Source organism: Petaurus breviceps, unplaced genomic scaffold (assembly GCF_028583685.1).
Source record: "Petaurus breviceps papuanus isolate PSGF00001 unplaced genomic scaffold, PetGlider_PUasm1.0 115, whole genome shotgun sequence".
NCBI classification, from domain to species: Eukaryota; Metazoa; Chordata; class Mammalia; order Diprotodontia; family Petauridae; genus Petaurus; species Petaurus breviceps.
The window spans coordinates 3,722,280-3,743,306 of record NW_027185612.1 but is presented as its reverse complement, the minus strand read 5'-3'; the positions used below and the strand labels follow the sequence as shown (position 1 = coordinate 3,743,306).

At 32.5% G+C, this 21,027-nt stretch overlaps 1 protein-coding gene across 9 annotated transcripts in view; it reads left to right on the top strand.

Annotated features, from left to right (window-relative positions):
• KMT2C (lysine methyltransferase 2C) overlaps positions 1-21,027 on the top strand; it is a 336,336-nt gene that overhangs the window by 191,095 nt on the left and 124,214 nt on the right. For all 9 annotated transcript variants that reach the window (XM_069084226.1, XM_069084177.1, XM_069084204.1 and 6 more), the window contains 4 exons: positions 4-90; positions 1,658-2,382; positions 14,892-15,011; positions 18,038-18,154. In XM_069084226.1, the coding sequence (XP_068940327.1) occupies positions 4-90; positions 1,658-2,382; positions 14,892-15,011; positions 18,038-18,154 (1,049 nt within the window). The remainder of the gene's footprint in view (positions 1-3; positions 91-1,657; positions 2,383-14,891; positions 15,012-18,037; positions 18,155-21,027) is intronic.

Here is a 21,027-nt window from a genome sequence, read left to right as displayed (position 1 = left end):
CAGCTGTCCATGATTGTGATGAAGACCAGACTAATATCAAGACTATCACTCCATCGATAAGACTTTTAACAGGCAGTCCTCTAATTCCTGGTAAGTTATCTTTATTATTAAATTTGCTTATAAGTTGTGTTTTATTCTAGTATTGAAGTTCCCATTTGCATCTGATGAAATAAACTATTTTTTCAAAAAAATTTACTGTCTTTATGTTTGCCAATCACATAAATTTCCAAATATATATCTTCCTGTTCCTCTAGCCAGGACAAGACATCTTTTTTTTTTTTTTTTTTTTGAGGGCAGTTGGGCCTGAGTGACTTGCCCAAAGTCACATGGCTAGTAAGTGTGTCCAGTGTCTGAGGCCAGATTAGAACTCAGGTCCTCCTGACTCCAGGGCCAGTTTTCTATTCACTGTGCCACTTGGCCGCCCTAAGACATCTTTTCAAAAGGAAAAAAGACGGTTTCTAAAAAGTTCAGCAAAACTTAACCCATCTGAGGGTATAATCGGTATTCCTTACATTTAGTCCATGATTTTCTCATTTCTTTTTTGACAACCAGATTTCTTCCTGAATGCCCAGCATTCATTCACTTCATTATATTCACATACCAAAATTTGTGCAGATTTTTCCTCAGTTCATGGTGCACTTATGTTTACTGGGTTTTTTTTGGTTACCATGAAAAATATAGCTACTTTGGGGTGACTAGTTGGCACATTGAATAGAGCACTGACCCTGGAGTCAGTACCTGACTTCAAATTCGGCTGCAGACACTTAACACTTACTTATTAGCTGTGTGACTTTAGGCAAGTCATTTAATCCCACTTTCCTTGCCTTCCCCCCTCCATAAAACTATATATATAAATATATATGTGTATAAAGCTATACACACACACACACACGCACACACACACATATGTAGCTACTGAAGATACATAGAGAATTTACCGTAAATTAAGAACTATTTTCTATTGGTATGTAACCAAAAGGTACAAAGAAACAGTTCTCTCAAGAATTGCACTGTATTTACCTATATGAAAAAATGTTCCATATGACTTTTTATAAGAGAAATGCAAATATAGACAACCCTGGTGTTTTACCTCAGTCTTAGAAGTTGGCCAAAGAAGACAAAAGAGAAAAACAGTCCAATGTTTTAAGGGTTATAGAAAAATAGGCACACTAATATACTCGGTTTTGGTGGAACTATATATGTGTTGGTCTACCCACTCTGGAAGGTAATTTGAAAATATACTTAAAAAATCATTAAAATTTATATACTTCTGACCCATAAATCCCATTCCTAAAGGTTTAGGGTGATCAAAGTTAGAAGGTATTGTGCTGTCTACTCCTAAATTATTCATAGTATCTTAAGAAAATTTTTTTTCTATTTTTAAAAAATTTTTTTTGTGGTAACAAAGAATTGACTGCTTGCTCAGCCTGTGTTTTTGATTTGACTAAGGCTACTATTAGCCTTTATTCAAAGTGTTACCCTGGTAGAAGCTGGTAAGTCTTGTGTCCCATTGACACTATGTATATAGTATGTTTTTTCAGAAAATGTCTTAGCATATTTTTTATCTTTCTAGTCAGACCTTTTAAAAAATTTGTAATAATAATAATCTAAATTCTCCACACACACACACACACACACATATTTAAATTTTTTACAGATACCACACAGGATAAATTAAGTGCTGAAATGCAAAGTGAAGCTTCCCATCAGACTGAAAAAGATGAAATGGAAGTGTCTGACAAAATGGTACAATCTTATGATGAAGGCCAAAATGAAAATAAGATGAACATGATAGAAAATGATGATTCTCTGACAAAGTCACAGAGTTCCCAAAAAGATGAGGAACTGAAGGCAGTACAGGAATTCAAACAAGCAGCACCCTTTGAAAAATCACCATCTCCACAATTAACACCCGAGAATATCATTGCTGTATCAGAAATTTTACCATCTACATGTGAAGAAAAATCTGCTTTAATTGCAAAGATTGACTTTGTAAGAGACAAGACTCAAGGAGAAACAGAAAAAAATGAAATCTGTAAAGTTTCATCTAGTATTGTTGAAATGGAATGTCTCCCCACATTTGACAATTGTTTAAAAATTGGTTCATCTCCTGAAGACAAACACATAAAATCACCATCAGAGACAGATTCAGGTTTTTCAACAACAGCAGATATAAGCAAGACAAATATATGTTCTTCTTCCATAATTTCTTTGGACTTGATTTCTGCAAATGATATGCTTCCCAGTGAACCTTCAAATTTACATTCTTCTGCTGGAAACATTATGCCAACAACTTATATCTCAGTCACTCCAAAAATTGGCATGGGTAAACCTGCTATTACCAAAAGAAAATTTTCTCCGGGTAGACCTCGGTCAAAACAGGTAGGATTATTTTTTTGATGTTGTCAAAGAAAATGTTAAATTTCAGTGAAATAAAAAAATATTTACTTTGGAGATTAGTTTTTATTAAGAAAATGAAAATAGTTTAGTTTGCATTATTGCACACATTTAATATTCTTTGAAGTAGTGCTGTCTTTATAATATTAATAAAATAGATTTATGAATACTCAGTTTTTCTGTGGTCTGATAGAAAAGAACTACTTTTGAAACAGTTTTTATTCATATCAAAATATTGAGCCTTTCTCAAAAGTCAAATTTATAGTGCATTTGAGTAGTTAGCCTTTGTGGGTTTTTTTTTCCTCTTTCATGTACCAATTTATAATTTATGTACACACACATTTATATATCTATATATACATAAAATTTAATTTTAATAAAAATGTTACTTATGAATTCAAAGTTATATGAGAAATTCTGTTAAGGTTTTACTGCCTATTTTTTTCCTTCTGGGAGATTTTTTTTTAACTTCAATTTTTAAGTGAGGTCATTGTTTTGGGGCCTTTTTAAAAAAACATACAAATTTGATTTTCTTTGTATGTTTATTTAATAGGAAAATAAAACTTTATCTTTGGTATTCAGCAAGCAAAAGGAAATAACAGATTTTTTTCAGTTTCATAATTTTGAGTTCTTTTCATGTATGATTTAATACTGTTCTAGCAAACATTTTTTTTCTTTACAAAATAGTCATCAGCAGGCATGGCAAAACGTGATAATCTAAATTATGTGGTCATAAAGGTTGAAGGTGTTAAAAAAGTTGTGGTTTTGTGTTTTATAATGACTGTCAGTATTATATTACTAATGATGCTTGATCATACTGATTAATTTTTAAACATTCTTGAGTAAAAATGAGTGTCTTTCTGAGAAGACTAAGTGACCCCTAGAGAAATAAAATTCAAATAAGTTTAATCTTGTAAATTAAGGACAATAAATTATAGGAAAGATAATAGTTTGTCTGGTGGGATTTTCTCCCCCTATACAAAGGTAGAGAAATTGACCAGAAAATTCATAGCAAACCAAAACAGGTGGTAGAAGGAAAAGATGAATGTTACTACTGGTTTTCAAAAAAATTTAAGTTCATTTTTTCTTAACACTGAATTTTTTAATCTCACTTTTTTTATCTTCATCAGATTTCATCCATTTTAGTGAATATTAATGTTAATCAGAATTTCAGTCAACCTTCTTGAAGCTATTCTAATAAAGTTATGCTGTAAATTTTATTGCATTTTGTATTTTTCAGAACAGCTTGTGGTTCAGTCCATTAATTGAGAAGTAGAACCCTGTATTAATGACTAGTTTTCCATTCATTTAGTACTAATAATATAGTCATGACCCTATTCTTTTTTTTTTGCTTTTTGGAGGGCAACTGGGACCAAGTGACTTGCCCAAAGTCACATGGCTAGTAAGTGCGTCAAGTGTCTGAGGCTGGATTTGAAATCAGGTCTTCCTGACTCCAGGGCCAGTTCTCTACTCACTTTGCCACCTAGCCGCCCCATGACTCCATTCTAAAATCCAATATATTATCCTAAACAATGACTTATTCTTCTGTTTATTCAGCTATACTTTTTGATTTTTTTGTGGGCCCTTTTACTTTAGGTATTGGTAGAGTACAGGATGTTGTTATACGGTAACTTTAATGTAGTTACTGCCACTGTCTCGTCTTGGCCACCGTTGGCAAGTGGTCCTTTTCTAAACTATGACATTGTAGAGACTACCCCAAATCTGAGATTTAGTAGCAGGTTTGGGCCCTGCTCCATAGTTTTATAACACAGAGTTGTTCTGCTCAATACAGGCAGCAGCTGAGTTGAGGAAGCATACATAGCATTACAAAATGCCACAACTTCTGGTCAACACCATGCATTTAATTTTGTGAATTTTAACTGCAGAATTGCAGTTGTCAGTTGCTTTAATTCCAGTTATACTTGGCTGCTGGTTTTATTTAATGTGGTTTTATTACTCATAAAGCACCAATTATGAATGTGCTAATTATATGAGATCTGATTTAAGGAAATTTATTTTCAGGTGGGTAATCATGTCTGAGCACAATATAAAAGGTCCTGTTTCTCTTATTTGCATCTTTCTGTCTTGATTTCTAAACTTAAAATCCTAGCAAAATCTGCAGGAAAGAGACAGACAGACACACAACTGATCCAAAATCACTTTGGAGGGAAATCTTATTATCATAAGATGATAATTCATAGATGTAGGTACTGAAGGAAGACCCGGAGGCCATCTAGTCAGGAATTTATAATATACAGATGAATAAACTGAGGTCTATGAAGCCTTGTGTCATGAAAATTTCTTTTAACTGATGTCGTTCTACTGTGAAGCCAGCATTCCTCCCCATTTGCCATGCTGCTCTGTAGTTTATCTGGCTCAGATGCCTGATTTTAGTATCCCCATTGTAGGACTACTCTTTTTGTTTACTTATCAAAACTTTTGGGGAGGGTCGCCTGATGATTATCATGAGTAACCACCAGAATACTTTGTTGAAGGTAATCACAGTGTCTTTAATTTTTCCATTTGTACAGATATTTCCTACCCAGGCATTTGCTAAAATATCCCTTGTACTTAGTGAATACAGAATAACATTCTTCCCTTTATTAATCAATGAAACCGTAGAAGTTCTCCTATTTTGTTTTTTATTAACATAATAGTGTCTTTGAAACAATTGATTGGCATCTTTTGTTCTCACATCACTTTTTCTTCAGTATCTCCCTTCTCCTTAAACTGAGAGCCTTTTTAACACAAAGTCAAAAAGAACATAGGCCTCTGAGTCCATATTGTGTGTAGTGTTCTCTTCCTGTACTGAGGTAGGGCAGGATTGGTTTCTGATATCTCCCTTTCATAACCAATCTAAGGCATTATCATTATGGTATGCAGGTGTTATTTTTGTTTGTTTCTATTGCTATAGATACCATTTAGTTTGTTATACTTCTTTCACTTTGTGTTTAGCCATTGATAATTAACTTCCTTTGCACCCTTCTGAATTTTTCAGTTTTACTATTTCCTATTATATCAAGTATCCTAATTAGTTTAGTAGTCACCTAATCATTGTGCAAGTACTTTGTGTTTCCAGTTATTTAGTACTATAAAAATGCTATTGTCAAAGATAAACCTGGTGAAATCTGTATGGGATAAAATATTAATATTTAAACAAAATTTAAAAATTGTCTACTAATGATCTGCTAAAGGGACAATTTCTGGGAGAAGTTTACTTATATAAAAGATAAAAGTTTTTTTTTTTAACTTAGTATTCAGATTTTGAAAATTTTGTTTTGGTGCTTTTTATTCATTTCCCATAGTCATAGGCAAAACTATTAAGAAACAAAGTATGTATGATAGCATATACTGCATTCCATAGCCATGTTGAATGTATTTCTATAATCTTCTTAGGTACTAATTGAATGCCAGGTATTCTTAAGCTTTAAGTCAAAGACATGTTTGGCAGCCTGGTACATGGTATTAGATGGCTCTATGTACTATATGTTGTCCCCAAACTATCAACTGCTTGTTGTAGGAGAAAGCCAGTTGTCCTGCTTTAATACTTTTTTTTTTAAGCAATCGGTGTTAAGTAACTTGCTCAAGGTTACATGGCCAGTTATTTCTGGGTGTGGTGCTAAGTATTTGAGCCCAGATTTGATCCCCAGGTCATCATGACACTGGGGCCGGTTCTCTTACTCGCTGAGCCACCTGGCCGCCCCTAAGCAATTGGGGTTAAGTAACTTGCTCAAGGTTACATGGCCAGGTGTTTCTGGGTGGGTGCTAAGTGTCTGAGCCCGGACTCAATCCCCAGGTCATCCCGACACTGGAGCTGGTACCCTTACTTGCTGTGCTACCTGGCGGCCTCTGCTTTAATACTTATTAACTATATAGGATATGACTAACCTAATACAAAATATGTCACTAACACTTGCTCTCAGAATTCTATAGTTTTCAAGGAAATAGAATATAAAGTTGACTATCCTGTGATTTAATACTTTCATGGATGGCCTTATAAACTGATTCACCTTTTTGTCCTGGTCATTGTGTTCATTGGGGCTTATATTGAATTCTTTATGTTGATAGAGTACTTTTAGGCAATTTAATTGAAGATAGTATTTTTCCTTTAATATGGTAGACTCCACGACCTAAATTGACCTACGCACAAAGCAGCTCTATTAATCCTTAACAAAGGAAATTGAGCAAAATGGTGCAAGATTTTCTCTTTGAGAAAGAACAGTGACAGTAATATTTTTCTTTTGTTTCTGCTCATTTCAGAACTAGGGCAAGTTGAAGGGGAAGAGAGACGATGACCATGAAGTTCTAATTCTGGTCTCCAGAAGTAACAGAAAAGGAAGTTGGAGTTTGTATCAGAGGAGGCTAGCTATGAGGATGTGCAAATGAGCCATCTAATATCATGTACATGGCCCTAGAAATGGAGACCAGAAGATGACCTCTAAGGTCTAGATTTAGGAAGGTTCCCTTTCCTTAGTTCCAATCTAGCCTCAGATACTTATTAGCTGTGTGACCCTGGGCAAGTCTCTTAATACTGTTTGTCTCATTTTCTTCATCTGTAAGATGAGTTGGAAATGGAAATAGCCAACCACTATAGTATTTTTGCCAACAAAATCCCAAATGGTGTCATGAAGATTTGGACACAAGTAAATATGAATGATTAGAAAGCTGTTCCAAAGAAGGAATAATGTCGAGAAATATTTTTTTTGAGTTTTAGCATGTGATTGTTCTTGATGGTTTTAGCTTGTAGATTTATTTATATTGTTATTTTTTGTTCCCACAATTGCATTGCTTTCACATAGTTTGGGTTTATCTCATCTTCTTAATTGGTAAGAAATCCAAGAAAAACAGCTTTATCTCATTTTCTCTTGTAATTGGTTTTATTCTAAATTCTGACCAAAATTGATTTGAAACCAGTCAAACATCAGTTACTATCATGGTAGTATGAAGACCACAGTGAATATTGGGAAATTTTAATGAAGCATGAAATACAGAGAGTTTTATATAATACCCTGTCATCTTGATAAAAGACATTATGGTAAATTACGAATTCATATGGCTTATGCCAGAACTGTGTTGAAGTTTACTGCATATTCTTCTTAGGGGACCTCATTTAAAAACTCTAAAAGTGAGAAAGTACCTAATAATGATATCTTGTGACAGTGTTTGGATTTTTGCTTGACTTCAAGCGTTTAGATGGCATTTTGTAAAGGGATAATGTTGAAACAAGAATTTTTACCGTCAACTTGGTAACTTTAATAAATTTAAATTCCACTTAAGAAATTACTGTGCTGAATATTTATGAGTTGTCAAGCAGAATTTAAGGTATATGTGAAGCCTTAAGCTTGCTTATTATTAAAAACGTGATCTGAAGATGCGAATTACTAGACAGTACTTTTTATCTAGGAAAGTACCATCAGAATGGCTTAAAAGATCTGACTTTAGATAGTGGCTATTTAATAAAAATATTTATGTTTTATAGAAGTATGGTCAAACTCAAATACAGTTGCATCCCTCCTGGACACATGTTGGTTTACAAAACCCAAAATTAACATTGTGTTATCTAGTATTTTTATCCTGTTAAATATTTCCCACTTAATTTTGATCTTTTCCTTAATTGACACATCTTCCATAGAGTTTTGAATAAATTACTTGGGATTTAAAGTTTAATTGTTGAGATCATAAACTTCAAGCTACATATAATAAGCCTTTACAACTTTAGGAATCATAGATAGGGCTAAGATCAGGAAATATTTACCATGACTAAGAAGCCCTTGCTAAGTGTATAGTGATTTCTTATAGATTTTAGTTGCTCGTTTTAAAAATGTTAACCTTCTTGTGGTGATAACCTATGTATAATTTTATTTTTTAGGTGGGGAATAAGAAAATACCATTATCTTTTGTTTTTTAATAAATCATTGATAACCTCAGAGAGAGCTGCTTTTGGATTACTTAATTAGGTTGGAAACCAGAGTATTAGATTTTTCGAAATGATTGAGATAAATGAAGGTGGCTATGCAAGGTATAGATGGCTTTTATAAAGCATTTTTCTGTGAGAGAGAAGAGAAATAGATAATTTGAGATTGTATGATCTACTGAAGCTCTTTTTTAAAACACTCAGTAGATCTGGCTGTAGAAAATTAGGAAAAGAACTGTGTTTCAGATTGGATAGAAATTTAGAGGGAAAATATGCTGATTGGGAAGACTAGGAGAGAGGATGAGAGCAAAGGTAGAAGGAGAAGACTTACATTTGGTAATGAGATCTGTCTTTTTCTTAGAGACTAGATCTGCAGAGGATAGAAATGGGGACAATGCAAAAGGCTTGTAAGATTTTGTGATGCTGAATGGAAGAAGATAAAGAGTTTTCATGGCAAAAAGACTCATTTTATCAGACTCTGCTGCTCTCCACTTGCTCTGTCACTAATTCCAAGATCATGTGATAAACTTCCCAACACGGTTTTAGTACTTTTTCTTGCAGTCATCAGTTCTTCCTTGTTTGGAAAGTTTTACTTATGGAATAGCACTTCTTGTTTAGTTCCTTATCCTGTAAAGAATGACATTAAAAGCAAATTAAGACATTCTCATCTGCAGAAATCTTGACATCATTACCGTTTGTTTCATGCCTTTGTACCAGGTTTGTAATCAGATTCCCTTAAGCATAAAAGTTATCATTTTATTTAGGTTTCCCTAGTGTTACTTCTAAACTTACGTTGATATTTGCCCCCAAGTCTTTATACCATGCTTTCCCCTTCTCTTTTTCCTGTATTTCCTTCTATGAGTGCATCTTTATATATACTACCTTTAATATAGACTACTCTCCCTCTTGTAATTAACTTGTTTGTGTGGAATAAAGAATAAGCCCTTCAGTACAGTATTTACTAATTCTCAGGGGTACTCACTAGGCAAATCTTCCTGGTTTTGTTTCCTAATTGATATTCTTCTTTCCTCTTCTTTTCCTTTTTTTTTTTGACATCTGAGTCTACTTTTACACATTAAAAAATGTTTAGTTGAATTTCTACAGCTGTTCTTCCTAAGTTATAACTGCTCTTTGTGGTATATAGTTTAATGACTCTGCTTAGTCAGTTTCTTTTTAGTTGAAAGACTTTTTTTTAAAAAATTAGATTTTAAAAGATTCCAGGATAGTATTTTTTGCCACCACATATTAGCAAAGCTCTGGCCATTGCTGTCTTTAATTTTTGCTTCTGAAATCTTAATCTCAGACCAAATCTTAATTTCACAAATATGCCTTTTACAAAGAAGCAAACCCTTGCAAACAATTGGTAACAAAAATGCCACCTGTGCCCTGAGTTTTATTTTTTCGCCCTATTTTTCATACTCCCTAGCAAAATTTTTCATGTCCCTTCAGGCAATAAATATAATTTGTGCCCATCAATCACTAGAATTGTTAACTGCATGAGAAGTTTAGTTTGAGTGAATTCACTAAAACTTACAGATCTTTCTATGTATATATGTGTTTGTACATATATATGTACATTCTCTTTATATAAATATGTATAATATAAGTTTTATTTACATATATATTTATATATATACAGAGAGAGACACACACAGATAGAGAAAGTGTTCAGGTATGTTCTTTATGAAGTTGTTTAGTTGAGTCCAAGTATAAGTTTAAAAATAGATATTTCTACATCTATCTATTTCTCGTTCTTGCATCTTGTTAGATTTGCTCCAGTATCCATTCTGTAAAAATTATTTTTGATCCTGCCACTCAACATGAAAGCCATCCTTCACATCTTTATCGCTTATGTATTTAATCATGCTTATACATATTCCTTTGATCCAAGTCATTATTAAAAATACTGAACACAACAGAACAAAGTATAGATAGATTGCTATGGTACTTCACTACCAATTTCCTTTCAGTTGAAATCAAGCCATTATTATATGCTATTAAAAAAACCAAACTTTTTATCAATATATTTTATTTCTTATATCACACTTGTTTCACAGTTCTTCTGTTCTTGTTTTGCTCAGCCTTGAATCCTCAATTCTTGCAATTCCAACCCTTTTTAAAATTTCCCTTTAGCTCCTTGTTATCTTCTTTTTATTTTACTTCTAGTTTGCCTCCCTTTGGCTAAATTATTATACCCTGTTCAATTCTGTAACCCGTGACATACCCTTGTATTGTCATGCTTAAGATTTCTTTTGCCCAGAGAGATGAAGACCAATAATTCATTTTAGGATATGTTGAGGTTAAGTAGTTGGGAAATAGACCATTGGTGATAGCCTATAGGATTTATGAAAATATCAAAGATGCTGGATGTAGAGAACACAGTTATCCACATAGAGGAGTTAATTGGAGAACTAAGAAGATAACATAGGAAATGAATATATCAGTAGAAACTGGCAAAACACACTGCTTTTGATAGGACTGGTTGATGTGAAGAACAATAAGGAGTATTTATAGTGTAAATATCATAGAATTTAAGAGAGAAGATAGTATCGATTTGTGATGGAGGGGAATTGAAGCAATAAAAGACAGAGAGCTCTGATGTCAATAAAGTGGGAGGTGAGGTCATTTCCTGACAGTCAGAGTGGAAATTTGGAGCCCTAAAAAAACAATGATCCTGAAGGTCTGTAATGGAAATGTCTTTGTTGTTCAGTAAAAAAAAATCACAAGCACAGCACTGAATGCCCTATTGGAAGGTTAAACAATCTTAGAATGAAACCTGTACCACACTGTTATAAAAATTCTTTCATTCAACATTTGACCCTATCAGGAGTTGAAATTGAGGAGGTAAATTGCAAGAGTTATAGTTTATCCACATAGCCATAACCAAATGTATAGTTATGGTTAAGACTAAGTAAGGCAGAAAATATGTATGGAGCAGAGCCTTGTCTGCTTGTGGAAAAAGGCCTTTTTAAAGGTCAGAGATGCCTGAAGAAGACAGAGAACCAGGCTTAATAAGACTTAGAGAAGGAAATGAGAGCCATGACAGGACAAGAGATTGTGGACAGGACCTTAATTCATGATAGAGAAAAGCTTTGAATTATGGTGACATTTGTATGGTAATCACCTTAATTAGTGTTTTAAATAGATTTAAGATGTACTCAATGGTATTAAGTTCAGTCAAAGACATTTTAGTGTTAGTGTCTTCATTCTTCATAGAAATATAAATTTAGACCTGGAGGGTACTATAGAAATCATGTTCAACTCTTATTTTATAAATGAAGAAACCAAAGTCCCTAGAGATGAAATAATTTGGTCTTGGTGACATATCTAGTAATCATTTGAAATGAGGTTTGAAATGAGGCCTTCCTGAGTACAAGTTAAGTGTTTCATCTGTTATACCATTCTACTTCAGTAGATATCAGACATTAGGATTATTCTTAAATAATAAAGGTTCCAGTGATTACAGATCTATGGAATAGAAAAACTGTGAAATGTCTAAGTTATGGCAAAAGTTTTATCCCTTTTTCTGGTTTGAAAGGTAAATAAGGACAAAACTTCTGAGAGGTTGTTTGGTAGTGAAGGCATGGAATATATCAATTCCATTTCTATACCCTGTGTTCGAGTAGAAAAATGGATAGATTACACTAGGGAGGCTTCGTAATAATCTGGCATGCTCAGTACCTATTGTTAGTTATTGTAAGGAGATAAAAAGGAGTTTAAGTAAAGACTGAGATTGAGGCAGGTCTGTCAGCACATTTTCTGAGGACTTATTATGTGTCAGGCAACATGCTAAATATTGATAATATGAATGGGAGGCAGGTAGGAGGGACCAAGATATGGTAGAGAATTTCTCAAGAGCAGATTGGAAAAGAATAAGAAGCGACTGCCTTAGGGGGGGTCTTCCTTAATAGTTTTTCAAAGCAGCCATTCAGTAATAGGGTAGGTCCAAATGTGACTTGAGTAAGGCTTCAGCATGAAGAATTGGAGGATAGTGAGGGAAATTAGGAGCACAGTCTTGTGAAGAATGAGAGTGAATGAGGGTTTTAAAATGACAGAAGCAAGAAGATTAATTTTTAGGTGAAGATGGCAAACAGTAGATCTGCAGTGAATAGGGATGAGAATATGGGGGGGCATTGTTTGTGTCTAAATGCAGTCGATTTGAATGACAAGAACTGGGGAGGTAAGAAGACAGGTGAGCTACAGTAAAATGTTGGCTATAAAGGAAAATTAAAATGGCAAGCATTCAAAAATGATTAATGTAGAATTTTGTAGTTTCATTTAGAATATTGAATATTATAGTACTCTCTGATTCCAATCCACGCCTTTCCAGGTGTTGAACTCTGAGTATTCATTTATATGTACATTTGTACATATGTGCATACATATAATGTGTATGTATATATGTATGTATGCATACATACGTTAATACATTCATTATACCTTTGGTCCCTAAACTTGTTTCTACCATCGGAACTTGTCAGTATTAGCTGACAACAAAGCGTCTGTGATAGTAGAAAGGGATTGAAGGTATTAACTTTCTCACTTTCCAACTTCTAACACACATTATTGGCATATTATGATTAATCTTTTTTAAGCCATATAAGTTAACTGGATACGATGGCATTTTATTGAGGGTTTTATAAAAGAAAAAATTATTGGTTAAAGTTTCAGATTTGTGATCTCATGACTTATTTTGCATTTTGTTTTTCTTATCATCTAGTTGCAGTGGTGCTTCAGTTTAAAAGGCATTGTTGGAGAATGAGGGTTTCCTGATTATGTCAGGGTACTGAATTATTGCCATGACTATTGTTTTGTTTCAGTAAAATTTAGTTTAACACAGTATTTGGTATAGTTTTATAGTAATAAGTACCAGAAAAAAATTATTGCAAAATATACTTATTGAAACTTTTAGATTAATTTTTTTATACATGTAGAAGAGCACATTTCTATGTACATATATATTCAGCAGGTTAACCAGATCTAGTCCTCAAAACACAAATTTTTTGGGAACCCCTAACTACCCTAAAATGAGCTATTAATTTTATAGAATATTAATGGTTTATGTTGTGGAGGAAATAGTTATATCAGCGATAATTTTATTTCTTGCATGACATTGAATCATTAAATAATTTTATATAGTCTGTTAATTTACAGTGAATGCTGTATTGTCTTATTCCATAAATAAATTAAACTTTCTATCATAAGCTTTTTTGGGTGAACTATCTTATAACCCAAATGTCTTATGTCACTTTTTCCTCACACACACTGAGAATGACTGGAAGATCTTCACAAGCAGAATGTTTCTTAACTTAAGAAAAAATAGAGGAAAATGATGAAACAGCAGATTTCCATTTGTCCATTCCATTAAGTATGGTTTTAATTTCATACTTGCTAATAATCATTGCTCTTATTCTAGTTAAGAGCTAATATCTTAAAATTTCAGATTGAAGCCTATTTAATTTCTGGCAGTATTAATTTTGCGATATAAAGATGCTAATTGTGATTTTGATAACATTATAGAGGCCTGGTAAGTAAATGGGCAGTGTTTAATTTTAAAGTCTTAACAGTTTTTGGTCATTTTCTTTGTAATTTATAACAAGCACATAGATTAGTTGTTAGACTCAAGATTGACTTCTCAGAAGGCACTTTTTTGCATGTAACCTTGTTTTATTTTTCATTTAAAATTTTTGTTTGATCTTTGCACCTTAATTTTTTGGGAAGTTTAGCATTAGATTAATTCAAATTGTTGCTGAATATGCTTCTTTAATGAAATTACATTTTCCCAAATAGTCTTAATTCTAACTTAACTTCCAGTGAACTTTTGTGATCAATATAATTTATCAACCTTTTAAGACATTTTAATTTGTAAATTTTGGACAGTTTGCCCTAATATTTTTTGCTTTTTTCTTTCCAGTTAATCCAATGTGTCAATCTTTTGGCATAGATTTTAGCTCTAAATTTATGAAGTTAATGCAATAATGGAAATAATTATCAATCTAATAATTATGTGTATGTGTATGTATATATACATATATGTATGTGTGTGTATCCCTAATATTTTTATATATCTTTATGTAATATAGTCTGCCTCCTTGTTATTTAAAAAAGTTGTAGGTAGATTGTGGTTCTTACTACCTTTCTGACTGTTCATGGCAATTGTAGCAATATATTTATATAGCGTTGTAAGCCTAGCCATTCCTTCTTTGGTGTGCAAGTGATAAAGAGGAAGATTATCATGAGTAAAATCCCCATGCAGTTGTTAATATAAGATTTGGACATTCTTTTATATTATAATTATGACTTGTACACTAATGGTGATGTTGTATCAGCCCATTTCTTAATGTGTTGTGCTGTTCTGTTGTTTTAGTCTCCTTGGTGAACATTCTTAAAAGAAAGCCATAAACTTTATTGTAAAATTGCAATAAGGAATCAGTTACTTTTTACCCCTCTTTAAAGCAATTTGTCCTAAATTTCCATACGTCTACATTTGCTTTTGCTATTCTAAAATCTTTAGTTGCTGGCTTTGACTTTTTATGTTGCTGAGTTTTATACATCTATTTTCTCACCTGCCATATCCTAGGGGGCTTGGAGTACCAATAATACAGTGAGCCCACCTTCCTGGTCCCCAGACATTTCAGAAGGCCGGGAAATTTTTAAACCCAGACAGCTTCCTGGCAGTACCATTTGGAGCATCAAAGTGGTAAATAAAATTTTGTGTATCGTTTGTTTCTGATTAATGCTGTATGAGAGAAGAATTTAAAATGTATGTATATGTATGTATATATGTATCTAATATAGTCTTGCATTTCATCGTTTTCAAATCTGAAAATAGATGAAATGTAAGGATATGCTCATATATATAATATATATATTGTCTCAAAAATTATTTGATAAGTTAGAAGTAGATCAGAGCAGGAAACAAAGAATTGAGTTTATGTTATTTAATTGTTCAAATCCTTAACATCTCTTTTTGTGGCTGTTACTTTTTGTAACTATTGAGATTATTGAAATATTTATGAAAGAAGTATTTTAGCATTGTATTAGCCATAAGTAATTATCAGTTTGAAAAAAGCTTCTTCAAGGTATACTAAATATCATGTTTTGCTAGTAGATTTACAGTCTGTCTTAATAAGAATGTAAGCAGTGTTTATTATATTTGGAATTTTAATTTTTTCAACATTAAAATGAAGTGATGACAGAACAAAACAGAAAGGAAGCTTGATATTAAAACTTAAGATCATCCCAATTATTATATTGGACTAAAATTATTAAAGATATTGGAATATTATCCTGTGTCAATATTTCAGTTTTATTATTTGGTTTTTCACATTGCTGTTAAGCTTCCATAATATAAAGGAAGTACTAAAATAATTTTATTCAGGGACCATTAAGGAAGTTGTGTCAAAACATAGGGAGGAAGAAGAATATAGTTATAACCTTAAGATGTATGACTTGAGATTTCATAAATTGTTAAGCATTATTAGTACCCTAGGAGTTTTAGGCCTTATTCAATGTTTTCTCATATGTGTGGGCATTGTCTACAATTAAGATCATCACCCAGTTTCTACTGCCCTTCTTAACATTATTACACCTGAAGCTTACAATACATTAGGGAATCTCTTTAGATTTTTTTTAAAACTGCATTCCAGAGTAAGATCAACAGAATACAAATATTGCTCAGAATTTTGATACTTTACTTACTTTTGATACTTTACTTAACTCTTCTGATGCTATCTCCAAAGAATGCAAGGTCTTTTCCTTTTTTTTCCTTTTGATTATAGGTTAAGGATATTCTATTTAATTTAGATATTCTTTAATGACTGGATAAACATGATTGAATTTTGCCTTCTTGAAAAGAAATATAAGGATTTATTTTGAAAGTACAAATTTCCAGAGCTCAGAAAAAACCACTAATTCTGAGGTGACCAATCATTAAGTGTTGGGCGAAAGCAAAGCTGTAGGATATCCTTAATTTAATCTTTTAACCACTGTTTCTAAATATTGTATCCTTGTGAAATGCCTTTAAAATATTTTACTAGGAATATGAATAAAATAATTCACTTGACTAGCACTTCTTGGATCCTGCCTACGCTGTAAGAATAAATTCATGAAATGGACAGGACCCCAGAGATTTTAGTGAAAAAGAGTAGAAGTCATTTAATAATTTGAAGTTGGATTGAATAGAATTAAATGGTGTGACTAAATAGTGATCTCATTAATAACATATGCACATATATTTTGCATGATATTTTATTCCTAATTTTCATTCTAGAAATCATTTCATTGCCAACTGGAGTTTAATAATTGTTGTTCAGTCATTTTAGTCATTTCTGACTTTTTGGGATTTTCTTCTGGGATTTTCCTGGGAAAGATACTGGAGTGGTGTGCATTTTTTTCTCTAGCTCCTTTTACAGATGAGGAAACTGAGGCAAAGAAGTTTAAGTGACTTTCCCAGGGTCACACAGCTTGTTTCCATTTGATATTAAAAGAAAACTATTTCATGTCTATAAGATACTTTTTCTTTAGTATATAGATGCAAGTCTAATGCATAATACAAGTATAGAAGTAAACATCTAAAAGATTTTTATGAATTTGAACATCAGAAGATTATAGATTACAATATTTTTTTGCATTTCTTTTTTACATTGAATTAAAATTGTTAGGAAATAATAATTACATGTATTTAGCTTCTAAGTCATATGGTCATTTAGCTATTAATTAAACTATGTTATAAACTTAAAATAAATCTTCATCTCTTCAAAATGAGGGTGAAGGAAAGTAGTGGTTAAAAAATTAGTTGTGAATTATTGGTGAAGTAGAAAATGGAATCTATATAGTTAATATTAAATATCTCTTAAATATCTTGGTCAAAATAAACTTTTCCACTGGTGAAATTAACATGTGTCCCTAGAGTTCTAAGACTTTCCACATATGACAGGAAAATCCTGGGGTTTTTTAGACTTATTTTATTATTGATCAGCTGTTTAAGATTTATCATTTTCATCAGTACTTGATGAATTATGTATTCCTTATAGGTCACATATCTGGGCCTATTTAGTTTGAAAGTTGTGTACTTTACCTATATGTAAAATTGTTATGTTTCTTTTGCACGACAGGCCTGGGTAAGGAGCAGTTAATAATTATATGCACAGAAAACCCTAAGACTACGTTCATTTACTTGAGTTATATTTATTTTTATTTTCTTTACATTTTAATTTCATTGACTCTAGATTCATGACAGGCATGTTTCTCTGGCATATATTTTTAATTTAGAGAATATCCAGTTAATTGAATTCAAAGAGAATATCCAAGGGTTGGTTTTTTTTTTTTTTTTTTTTTTGGTTGTAACAGGAAGATTCAACTTGAATAAATTTTCTGACTTACCTTTTTTTTTTAAATTAGGTGAAATAGTCATGTGGCTGCTGTTTTGAAGCAGTCTTATTGCTTAAATTGTGTTTGTAATTTAAAAAAATATATGGGTTTTGAGCTGCTGGCAGGGAATAGAGCACTGGTCCTGGCGTCAGGAGGACCTGAATCCAGCTTCAGATACTTGACATTTAGTAACTGTGTGTCCTTGGGCAAGTCACTTAACCCCAATTGCCTTGCCTTCCCCCTTCCCGAAACACCCCCCCCCCAATACCTATTGGGTTTTAGTCACATCTGTTGTTAAGAATTATAGAGAATTTTTAAAAAAATTTCTTTCTAACATTACTTTATATTTACTAGGGTCGTGGATCTGGATTCCCTGGGAAACGAAGACCACGAGGTGCAGGACTTTCAGGCCGAGGTGGTCGAGGCAGATCCAAACTGAAAAGTGGGATTGGAGCTCTGGTTATTCCAGGGGTAAAATTTACTAATTTTTATCTGTTGTACTAATAAATATGCTGGTTATTTTTGTCTGTAGCAAATAATTTAGCATGTATTAGATGCTTTAAAAATTGACTGATATACTAAAAAAACTGTTAAAAACTCTACTTCTACTCCCATTCAATCTTTTCTCCAGTATTTTGACTTTTTTCTTTCCTTTTCTTTTTTTCCACTTTAAAGTAATTTTGATTTTTCATCCCTAATAGGTACAGAGTATTGTAATAGGTTCTGGGAGATACTGATGAGTAATAAGATACCATACTGTTCTCATTTTTTCTATCTAGTTTTTTAAGTAAATGACACTGAAACATACCTTTTAATATTTTCTATTATCTTTTTGTAATTTTTATTCATGGGATTTTATTCATACTTAAGACTTAAAATATTTGACTATATTTACTTCTGAGACTAATGAATTTTTGGAAAAAATTATTAAGAATGTTATTGGTATGAGTTTGGTAAAGATGATGAACATTTTTCAGGCAGGAAAAATTTAGATGTCTTTTTAAGCTTCTCTTTATGGATAACTACTGCTGGATATGATTTTGGCAGCTCATTATTGGTTTAATGTTGGGGGAAAAATCTCCTTTTGGACCAGGTTAGTATAGATTCTACCTGATAATTTGTACCTCTTAATGTTGGAATTTTCTAACTAACCTTTTATAGATTCTAACATTATATAATATACAGAGTTCTACATTTGCACATAATTCTTCACTTAAGGGGCGAAAAACAAAACGATAGAGAAGTTCCTCCTCATATCATGATATTAGCGTCAAACTTTATTATTCTATTTTCTCAGGTTTTCGTTTCAGTTGTTTATATTTTATTTGTTCTTTTTTTCCCTCCTGGTCAACCATTTTTCATTTATTAAGTGCTTATTATGTGCAAGGTATCATACTAAGGTAATGGGGATACAAAGAATTGTGGAACAGTTATGTTTTCAAAGGAACTCACAGTCTGATGGGCTTGATGGTGTACCTGCAACTATGTACAAACAAGCTATGTTCATGAATAATTGGACATAATCAACTGAGGGGAGGCCCTAGAATTAAGGCATGTTGATTTGCCTCTATTTTGTTTATCATTTTTAGATAAACAAGGATTATAGGTGATGGTAAAAGATAAGGTAGAAAATTTCAATTGCATAAAAACCAGTTTCTTTTTTTAGGAACAAAATCAGTGAAACTGAATAAGAAAGGAAAATGAATTTAAAAGAATTAAAAGAAAAACTTGGCATCAATATATCTATATAGCTACAATGTAGGCAATTAAATCTTATCAGACTTAGCCATCCTATCTATTTCTTAAGTATTTGTAGGATTTGAAGTAGTGGTATTCAAAAGCAGAATCACAAATGATGATGTTTGATTCACTAGACTAAGGCAGAATATAGATTGAGGTCATGCTACTGCTTGGAATTAAAAAAAATATTTTAGCATGTCCTTAGATTTTTAAAAAATATATCTGTGGTTTTCTTTGCAGTTTTATTTATTCAGCTGAGCATACAAAGTATAATCAGTAATAGGTGGTAGAAGAGAAAGTGTTGCAAGAATATCAGAGGGCTGTGCCCACACATTCCTGTTTTTACTCTTTGAACTAATACAAACTCACTTACCCGCTTACTTGTCTTTTTACTGTTTCTTTTAGTCATATTTCTTATTTCAGCCCTAGTCTTGGTTCCTTATGTATCCTAATTTTTTTTTATCTGTGACAATTATTTTGTATTGTAAGACTTACTTTACTCTTTATTATTATTATAGATATTCCCTGTTCCCTACTCTGTCTGCTCTTTTCACTGTGGCAATAATTTATCATAGTAATATTGCACTGATAAATTCTATCACTGTATCTGATCCTCCAAAGTGTTACATGGCTACCAGAATTTGGTAAGAATGCATAGTATCCTTTTTTTTTTTAAGCAATGCAAATTGGCATTTTTTTTCCCAATTTGTTTATTTTTCGTTTTCAGCATTCACTCCCGTAAATTTTAAATTTTCTCCCCCTGCATCTCTTCTCCCTCCCCAAGATGGTATGCAATCTGCTATGGGCTCTAAACATACATTCCTGTTATACCCGTTTTCATATTAGTCATGTTGCATAGAAGAATTATAACGTAGTAGAGAAACCATGAGAAAGAAAAAAAAAGCAAAAGAAAATAGTCTGCTTCACTCTGCATTCCAAATTCCATAGTTCTTTTTCTCAATGTGGAAATGCATAGTATTATTAACATGTATCTCTGGATCCTGATAAGTCCTTTGATGGCTCAAGAAAATAAGGTTGGCTCAGTAGGGTAAAAATGATTCCAAGAAAGGCACCCTAGCAGTGATGGCTTATTTAGAAGTTGTGCCCAAAGGAGTGAAATTAATGTTTTCTTTCCCAAGGTACTGGATTTCTATGTTAATTCCAAGCAATAAGGCTTAATGGTAAATGATGATGAATTGAAAAAATAATTCATGGTTGGTTTTGTGGTCATAGTCAACCTGGTTCACATCTTTGAATTTAGTCATGCAGAAAAACATACTCTCTTTGTAACTATATTCTTCTTTTTTGAAAAAGAGAGCCTGACTGACATTAGGAGACTCTGTTCCTAACTGACTTTGTAGCCTTTCCCTCTCTGAGCCACATTTGTCTTTGTTAAATTAAGGTGGTTTGAACTTGCTAGCTTTTAAGTGTCATCGAGCCCTAACATGCTTTAATTTTATACTTTAATTTTATACTGTTTTTGACTTATTATTCAAAACCTATTCTTGCCTGTCACTCACATTCCTCATGTTCTAGCAAACTAGAGCTCTCATTCCCAGCTTTCCTTCAGATTCCAAATGTCCAAATGTTTGCTTTTTAAGAGC